We start from the raw sequence: 9,223 nt of genomic DNA on the forward strand, positions 1-9,223 counted from the left end.
TGTCCCGTAGGTGGCCCTGCCCCGGCTCCCCTCAATAGTCCCCGTGGACTCCCACGGAGCGAGGGCGAGCGATCCCCGGTTTGAAATGACGCTCTAAACTGCAAAACCTTTTAAAACTGCAAAATCTTTTAAAAGAGATTTAAAATGTTTTTGTAAAAAATGCTGGGGTCTTTCTCAGCGGGCGCCTCATGAGAGATGAGGGTTCGACTTCTGCGTCCCATCAGACACATTGATGCAGGAGCACAGAGCTTGCCTGGTAACCTCCATTCCCGGTAGAAACTCAGCACTGGAATTCAGGCATTGGAAACTTTTAAAACTGCAAAATCTTTTAAAAGAGATTTAAAATGTTTTTGTAAAAAATGCTGGGGTCTTTCTCAGCGGGCGCCTCATGAGAGATGAGGGTTCGACTTCTGCGTCCCATCAGACACATTGATGCAGGAGCACAGAGCTTGCCTGGTAACCTCCATTCCCGGTAGAAACTCAGCACTGGAATTCAGGCATTGGAAAAGGTTGCCCAGGGAGTTGGTGGAGCCACCATCCGTGGAGGTGTTCAAGAGGCATATGGATCTGGCACTGTGTGATGTGGTTTAGTGGTTTAGGAATTCCAGAGGTAGCGCTAGGTTGGTGGTTGCACTTGATGATTCTATGATAATGATACTATCATTTAAACACAAAGGAACAAACACCACAGCAGTTATCCTGCACATGTGGGTGGTTTGCATCCCAAGCTTCTTCAGCAGCAGTTTTGGACAGCAGCAGAGCCAGCTCTTGGTGCCGAAGGCTGGCAGCAATGTGTTCTCCCCAAAAGTGCCTTACAAAGCAGGTCAAGGTAAGCTTGAACATAGATAAATATAAAATAGTACATGTAAGGAGAGGTAATCTAATCAAAGCTACAGGACAGTCATCCCAAAGCTGCTAGGGACAAGGATGAAAGGTCCTGGAGCCAGTGCTAGCAGTCCAGTTTACCAGTTCCCAATCCAATTACCAATCTGACTGTGTTGAGACACTGTGAAGAAATATGAAAGTGACATGAGAAATCCAAGTTCTGATTGCACATTTTCTTCTCTTTGGCAGGCTTGTTTTTCCTTCCTAATAAAAAAACCCCCAAGTTCTCTTGTGCTCCAAGCAGTTGCAGCATCTTTCCCAGATCCCACCCCACCTCTCTCCACCAGCTGCCAAGGGAATTGCACAGCAGTCTCTGGTAAGTTCCACAGCATCTTTCATTCCAGTCACCTTTTAAGCTCCTTATCTGATCTGCCTCTTCCACGAGCACTTCTTAAGTCCTCAGTCCTTCCTCTAGTAGCTCCCCTGATAAGGAGATCTTTAACCTTTTCAGAGCAGCTCAGCCCTGTCAAGTTTCAGGACTGAAAACTCATCCCAAACATGTGATGTTTTTCAAAAGCATCTATTCCAAACACTTCCTTCCCATCACTTCAGGCACTAGAAGGAAAGTATTTTATAAAGTTCTTTACCTGGTGCCAGAAGTTCAGGCTGCTTCCCGCAGCACTACTGCCTCAGGAACCTCTTACTCAGCAACACATTTATTCTCATTTATTCTTTCCAGGATGTTTCACTGGGCAGCTGAGGTGGTCCCTCCAAATTAGAAAAATTCATACTTTTAAGTTAATTAATGGGGATTTACTTTAAAAAGGAAAAAAAACTCATGGCAGTTCTTGGGATATGTTTACTGCACTTGAAAATTCCCTTTTCCTGGGTTTTTGTACACACTGTATCAAGCAACAAGCTCCAAAGACTCAGTAAAAGGAACAGGCATTAATGTCAAGTACTGTCTTGCACACCAGCTTCTGTTGCCATAATTTATTGGTTACTGATTTAGACCAGTTTATATAACATGCAAGATGAAGAAAACCAATCACTTATTACAAAAATATGGATATCCACAGCTCAACAATTCCAGGAGTGAATGGCAAATCCAGCCCAAGTCTCAGTGCAGGTGCCAGATGATGCACATACCTTTTTTATTCTCTCTGGTAAAGGAGTTGCTTTATGACTAGAAACCATACAGACGACTCAACACATGAAGTATTCCACTACCCCTATTTGCTAAGTTGATTACAGCCAGGGAAGCTGCTCAGCCGCAGTAGCACAAGGGAACAGGGAGCTGCTCTATGAACACACCTCAGCGTGACGTGGGAAAGCACTGCTGGGCCTACAGTCTGAAAATCCAGTGTGCTTCAGTTACCATTCCTCTGGGTCTCAGTCAGCCATTTCTGGTTGCAAACAGGGAGCAAAAGGCACCACAACCCCCCATGCCCAGGAGCCATCAGACACGTCCAGCTGGGTGTGCATGGACCCACGGCAGCGCTTCATCCACAGCTCTTGGGAAAGGGAGCAAAGCCTGCCTCGCCAGAAGCCTCAGCACTGCTGAGCAATAAATAATTGGGAAAAAACCCCAAAGCCCCAGACCCAACCCACCTCTCTCGCAGTGGAATTCTGTGCGCTGCACTACACACCTTGCTACTGAATCAACTCAGGGAACCCTCATTAAAATCAGCAGGAACTAAAAACGTGCAACCCTCAAGATACTTATTCCCATTTTTATCCTTTGCTCATGTCTCTCCATACCATTCTCAGAGGGCAGTCTTAGGGGATTTCAAGAGCTTGAACTCCTGACTTCCCCAACAAGAAACCCCAAGAGAAAATAGATTAAAATTAAAGCAAATTTAAAAATAAAATGATCAAATTCCCAGCATATTTTAAGTCACAGAAATTAAAAGCAGAAGTGTATCTTGTTTTTTAAATGACAGCTTACCAGGATCTTTGTTTTGTGATGACTCAAGAGCATAAATGCACCTAAACAATTTTTCTAAGGCTTCTTCCAGTTAATTGCTAGCATTTTTTTTTTAAAGAGTTTTTTTTTCCTTTTCACATCCTAAATTGGTATTTGAATTAGCAACAGGTTGCAGGAAGTCTTGTTGTCAGATAGGCTGTAGTACAGCAGTGTGTATCATTCTTTCCCAAGCATCAGATGCTCAGTTTTCCAGGAGTTTTTCCCAAGGATGGCTAAGGTTTGCAGCGCTGGACAAAGCGTGGATAGAGACAGACATCTCGGATATGGTGTCTGTTCAGAATCCAGGTCAGGAACCGCTCCAACCCCAAACCGTATCCTCCATGAGGGCATGTACCGTATTTTCTCTGTGAAATTCAGGAAGGGGATATTACACGTTTTCTTGTCATTTATAGTTGCACTAATACCACCAGAAACAAACCAATCAGCCCCTCCAAGAGGGGAAAAGCCCCAACTCTAGTCTCAGACAAGCAGCACGTGTGCTGTACTGACCTGATCCGTGTACCAGTAGTACGGTGTGGGATCGATGCCCTCTCTCTTGTAGCCCTGGAGCAGCTCCTCACTGTCCCAGGTGCGCATGGAGCCCCCGACGATCTCACCCACGTTGGGCATCAGCACATCCACCTGCAAGGCACCACAGCACATCCGCTTACAGAAACGCTGCCACAGCAGGGGAGCACACACAGCCCAAGCCAGCCACGCCAAGGCACCCCGAACAAAACCTGGCAAGGATTCTCCAAGGAGTTTCCTGGAGCACTCATGCCCACCAGCATCCCCCCAGTGCTCCAAGCTACCCCCGCAGGTAAAACAACTCACAGACTCGGTGAGGCGCGAGTCATCGCTGCAGCGCTGCATGTAGAAAGACTTGATCTCTGCAGGAAACCGGCACAGCAGGATGGGCTCGTTAATGGTGTCTGTCATCAGTCTCTCAGGAGCCTCGGGAATATCCTACAGTTAGAGAAGGCTTTATTAATATGCAGCACCAAAACAACTCCCATACTTGAGTCCCACATGAAGCAGGCATGAAAGGAAGACAGGTTCAGACTGCACGTGTCCACACTTTCATCCTAATGTACCTAAATTCTTAAAACAAACTTATTTTAGAAGAAATACATTTATATATAAAAACACACATGTCTGGGGAAAAAAAATCTGTTCAATTAAAATCTAAGTCTCCCCAGTATATGAGACAGAAAACTGAGGGGAAAAAAAATCCTGGCTATGCTGTCAGGTTCTCCTGAGCTCCTTCAAACAACTGTCTCACATGCTGGAGAAGTGTGGCCAGGGAACTGATGACAGGTGACAACACAGGTTTTTATTCCAGTGTTTAAGGACATCAGGTCAATTCCCAACCCACAGCTGCATTCCTACATGACATTACTCCACCTCCCAGCAGGATGTTACCTCCCCAAACTCATAGTAAGTGCCATCTTCCTTCTTCACATCATGTTCCTTCAGCCACTCGATGGCTTCAGCGTAGTTCATGCGTCGGAAGGGACGTTTGGGGGGCTGGAAACCCTGTGGATAAGAGCAAAGACAGGTGGAGGAGCACCATTTTAAAAGGGGTACTTTTCTAGCTGATCAGCACGTCCACAACCCTTCCCAGCTTGCACATCATCAAATTATCAAATGATCAAAGTACTACAGTACTACAACGTTAGAACCAAACACAACTGTTCCAAGCCCAATAAATCTCACAGATCAGCTGGCAGGAAAGATAAGGGAGAAAGTAATTCCAGAACTGATTCCTGTTCTGTATGAATTCATTGCCCATGGAGGTATTCCAAACTGAGCTGTTAGCAAAGGTTACATGAGCAGAGCCACAACAGGACATTTTCTCTTCCCTGTGCTCAAGAATGGCTTTAGAACTCTCCTCTGTGAGGTGTGCTTCTGCTACATCCCACCTCCTGACCCATCTCAGCCCAAATCTGAAATTGAACATTCCACAGTGTTTATCAGGAAACAGGCCAAAACCCCAGGGATGAGCGAGTTTGCTTGCTCTGTAATGGAGATCAGGTGTCTTTCAAAGCCAAATCTTCTCTGCAAAGGCAGAAGACAAAAGGGCTCTACACATGAGAGCAGCTTCAGGGCTCCATGTTCCAAGGGAGGAACTGAAACCCTGCTTGTTTCATTGTTCCCTCATGCTCCATCACCAAGCACCAGCTGGTCGATACACGATCTCTGGGGTGGAGGTTTTTATTCCACTGGCACAGCACACACTTCCATAAATCCTGGCACACTGTTGGCTCCTGGAGTGTGCTAGCAAGGAACATCTTCCCCCACAGTTCCCTGCTTTCATCATTACCAGCCTTGCAGATTTTTCATTCTTACTATGTTTCATATTCTTATCATTACAAATAGTAACTAAGCTCACTGCCATGCCCTGCATCTCCCAAAGGAATGTGCTGAGTAGCAAAGGTTTAAGATCCTATTTTCTTGGCTATTCCCATTGCTACCTACCGGGTTGAGGTCATACAGTAAGCTCGCTGCAGGTGATTTCAGGATTCTGTCTACGACATCACACACCAAGTTCTCCAGGCGGTCCAACAAGTCCTCAAAACTTATAAAAGGACATTCCGCTTCAATGTGAGTGTACCTGAAACAGATCCACACCATCGCAAAGTCACATACAAGCAACACGTCTTTAGCTATGAAACAAACCCATTTAAAAAACCCACAACCCAAACACACACTTTTGACCCCCTTTTACTCCCACACTGTAAAGGAAATCAAGCTGTTTAAAAAAAACAAGGACAACTGTCCATACTCTGCCAAGTGCCTGCGGGTCCTGGACTGCTCCGCTCTGTAGGACTGAGCAATACAGAAGACATCTCCCAGAGCTGGCAGGCAGGTCTCCAGGTAGAGCTGGGATGACTGGGTCAGGTATGCCTCTTCACCGAAGTAATCCAGCTTGAACAGGGTGGAGCCTCCCTCCACCTGCGTCTGCACTAAGGTTGGTGGTGTGACCTGTTGGAGAGCAGGGCTGTCACTGCTTGAGTGAAGAACTGAGGACATGGATGAGACTCAGGGCACTAGAGCAGTCACTTGCTGACCAGGGAACACACACTTACTTCATAGTATCCGTTGGCAAAGAAGTGATCCCTGAAGGCCTGCACGACCATGGAGCGCACCTTGAAGATTTTGGACATGTTCTCGCCTCGAATCATCATGTGCCTGTTGTTGAGCTGCACATCAACCTCTGAGTCCTCATTAAGCAGATTGTCAGCCCCTCCTGCCGGGGCCAGGCCAATGAGCTCCCAGTAATCACAGCTCAGCTCGTGGCCTCCTGGAGCCTGGCAGTGGGAGAGAAACAAACACTGGGGAAAAAGTCCACTGCTTGCCCCTTGGATGTCTTTTCACAAGGGCCTGGAGTGATGGGACGTGGGGGAATGGCTTCCCACAGACAGAGGGGAGGGTAGATGGGGTATTAGGAAGAAATTCTTCCCTGTGAGGGTGGGGAGGCCCTGGCACAGGCTGCCCAGAGCAGCTGTGGCTGCCTCACCCCCCGAAATGTGCAAGGCCAGGCTGGACGGGGCTTGGAGCAGCCTGGGACAGTGGAAAGGGTCCCTGCCCATGGCAGGGGTGGGACTGGATGAGCTATAAGGTCCTTCCAACCCAAAGAGTCTGTGACTGAGTTCTGCTCTCACCAGCTCCACCGTGTGGGTCACAGCTGCCTTCCGCCCCTGACAAATGGCATTTTTAGTTCAGTCACAGCATTTTCAGGGTAGAAATGCGGATTTCTTTCAAAGGCTAACCCACAGATTTTTACCAAAATGTAATGGTGCATGCTCACATTACCTAGCCTTGGATCAATCCTATAAACACATCTCAGTAAAAGAGACGTGAAAAAATTCTCAGCCTCACAAAATAAAAACTGAATAAACCTGTTAAGGAAAATGAAGCCATGTCATTTATTTAACATAGTTCTGCACATTATACTCTAGGAGTTGTCTATCAGTGGAAAATTGTTTCAGGCAGTGTCTCACACCAAATGGTGGGTGACAGCCCAGCTTTGGGAGCTTTGCTCTTTCTCTAGCCCTAATTCCATCTGAAATAATCCAATGATTCTTTCTACCTCTGCTTCCCTCAGGACACCGATGACCCGTGAGAGAGGAGAAGCCAGATGAGCTCCTGTACCTGCTTGCCCTGGGGCAGGAGGTTCAGCGTGCCGTACACCACCACGCTGCTCTCCGTGGACAGCACCAGCCCGTTGTAGCACTGGCACTGCAGCGAGACACACAAAGGCACAGGTGAGTAAGTTTTTATTCCTAACTTTCCTACCGCATCTGCTGGAGTCACAGATTAGCTCACAGTCACTTCTAAACAGTTCTCACATTGACAAACTGCACTGGGAGGACATACAAGTTAACAGTAACACAACTGAGTCAGTAGGTTGAGGAGAACTTAACAACATCTATGTAAGAGAACACCAGTTAAGTTATGAACTCTTCAATTAATGACAAAACAGAATTATCACAACTTACCAGCTCATCAGAAAGGACACACTGAAGAAACCCTGTGCCATCTCTCAAGACAATAAACATCAGATTTTTCCCTAGTTAAAAAGAGAAGGAATTTGGTTTCACTATGAGCAGGTGCTGGTTAGCTCCTCATTTGGCAGGATTAGCTTAAAACACAGAACAAGTTGAGGAAATTCTGCAGGACTAGCCTCCAAACTGAAAATCCTGTAGGATTTGAACTAAAAAATGTCTGTATGCCCACACATCAGGGGTACCTGTCACTGTTGCAGTGACCGTGGAGATCAACCAGAGAGGGCACCTAACCAATGGTTTAAAATTTTGAGACCAGGTGCTGTCAGACTCATTCTGTGTCCAAATTTTGAAGGACACTGTACTTGTTCTATCTCCTGGCACAGGCTCAACAGTGCTCATGCTTTACCTTGCCTCCGTAACCTGTGGATCCAGCCAAAAATCTTCACTCTTTGCCCTCTGTAAGCCTCCAGAGCACTGATCTTCACCTGTGAGGCAGGGAATAAAAGCCATCAAATAGGGGAATGGTTCACCATCTCCTAGACACAGAGCTCATCCAGACCCCATCCCAGAGCAGCACAGTCTCTGTGCTGACCAGATGCCCTAGCACAGGCCATGTGCCAAGGCACAGGATCATACTCACACACTTGGGTTCTGGAAGACTGGGATCATTCTTGATAACAACCTTCTTAGCTTCCTCCAGGTTCTTCTCTCTTCTCAAAAGATCTTCTGCCTGGTTTGAAAGAGTAATTTATTAAGTAGCTGTGACCAGGCCAGTTGTAAATAACAAGTGAAACAACAGCACCAGTGAGGAACAAGCTGAGGCTTTTTTGGAGGGGCAGGAATGATGGTAACACTGTAATACTTTTAGAAAACAAAGGTGCTCTCTGTTCCTTCTGCAGCCTACCTCCTTCTTCTCCTTAGCTTCATTTTTCATCTGCTCCCTGTGCCATAGCTTTTTGACATTCTTCATCTGTGATTTGGAAATGATGGCCCATCTCTAAAGAATTCAAGGAGAGATCAAAGCACAGCAGATTACATTGTGTCCCTTCACATCAAGAAACACTAAAATAATTCCCACTAGGAAACACTTCAATGCCACAGCACCTCATTTTCTTTTTGAGAATCCACATAAATTGTAGGAAATGGCTCTTTTCCTGCTGTCATCAATGCCTAAAAAGGGGGGGAAAATAATCAAAGTGAACCAAAGTCATCCTTACAGAGCCTAAGCAGGCATCCTGCTTCTGCTCAGGTTGCAAAAATGGGTATGGAATTCACATTTAAAAATACAAGGGCCATCACTTGCCCCAAAGCACATTCCACATTTCCAAACAAAGCAGGTGTTTTCCACACTCACCTTCAACACAGTCTTGAATGGCTTCTTTTGCGTCCCATCACCGGTGGAGTCGCTGCCCTCTCGTTCAGACACATACAGCTCTTCTGGGATACATGATAAATAAGGGCAATTACTCAAAAAAATTTTTGAGAATTACTCACTGCAGGCGGCTGGATGAGGTGACCTTTAAAGGCCTCTTCCAACCCGACACAAACCTTTCTATTATACCAAATCTTGATGGTTATCAGCAGTGATAAACCTTCAAAGGCACCATCTGGTCAATCAGGATAAGAATTATTTAATATCTTTCATTTAAAAAAAATCAATCCATGCAGTGCGTTCGCTAAAGGCTCAAGGGATCCCGGGGTACCGAACCCTCGGGAGCCACTGGCTGCACATCGGGAACCAGAAGGAGCAGCCCTTCCTGGGAACAGCTTTGTGCAGGGAAGCAGGGAGAGAGGGCCTGGGGACCAGCCAGGGCAGCGCTCGGCTCGGCCACGGCCGGAACCGAAATGAGAAGCGCAGCGACCCTGCCCGTGCCCGGGAAAGGCCCGGCCCGGCGGGCCCGGCGGCGCTGCGGCCGCTCCC

General features: G+C 46.8%; 1 protein-coding gene and 1 long non-coding RNA gene across 2 annotated transcripts in view; one reads left to right on the forward strand and one right to left on the reverse strand.

Annotated features, from left to right (window-relative positions):
- Nucleotides 1-373: 373 nt before the first annotated feature.
- The window catches only part of LOC108448071, a 44,723-nt gene continuing 35,873 nt past the window's right edge, over nucleotides 374-9,223 (forward strand). Inside the window, exons 1-2 of the long non-coding RNA XR_001863854.1 lie at nucleotides 374-1,201; nucleotides 6,900-7,059. This is a non-coding gene — a long non-coding RNA (uncharacterized LOC108448071). The remainder of the gene's footprint in view (nucleotides 1,202-6,899; nucleotides 7,060-9,223) is intronic.
- Nucleotides 1,785-8,767, reverse strand: NARS (asparaginyl-tRNA synthetase). The gene is made up of 14 exons (XM_017739876.1): nucleotides 8,657-8,767; nucleotides 8,407-8,472; nucleotides 8,207-8,299; nucleotides 7,943-8,032; nucleotides 7,709-7,787; nucleotides 7,294-7,364; nucleotides 6,947-7,033; nucleotides 5,881-6,102; nucleotides 5,577-5,776; nucleotides 5,270-5,405; nucleotides 4,214-4,327; nucleotides 3,626-3,757; nucleotides 3,302-3,433; nucleotides 1,785-3,156 (listed from the first exon to the last, which is right to left on the reverse strand). The coding sequence occupies exons 2-14, from the start codon at nucleotides 8,464-8,466 to the stop codon at nucleotides 3,025-3,027; spliced, it is 1,548 nt and encodes a 515-aa protein (XP_017595365.1). The 5' UTR covers nucleotides 8,467-8,472; nucleotides 8,657-8,767; the 3' UTR covers nucleotides 1,785-3,024.

Source organism: Corvus brachyrhynchos, unplaced genomic scaffold (assembly GCF_000691975.1).
Source record: "Corvus brachyrhynchos isolate BGI_N302 unplaced genomic scaffold, ASM69197v1 scaffold297, whole genome shotgun sequence".
Taxonomy (NCBI): domain Eukaryota; kingdom Metazoa; phylum Chordata; class Aves; order Passeriformes; family Corvidae; genus Corvus; species Corvus brachyrhynchos.

Coding starts and splice junctions, on each gene's coding strand:
- NARS (XM_017739876.1), bottom strand. CDS start 8,466: ATGACAGCAGGAAAAGAGCCATTTCCTACAATTTATGTGGATTCTCAA. Junction 5,777..5,880: donor TTGCCAACGGATACTATGAA/GTAAGTGTGTGT, acceptor GCTCTCCAACAG/GTCACACCACCAACCTTAGT. Junction 3,434..3,625: donor ACTCGCGCCTCACCGAGTCT/GTGAGTTGTTTT, acceptor GGTGCCTTGCAG/GTGGATGTGCTGATGCCCAA.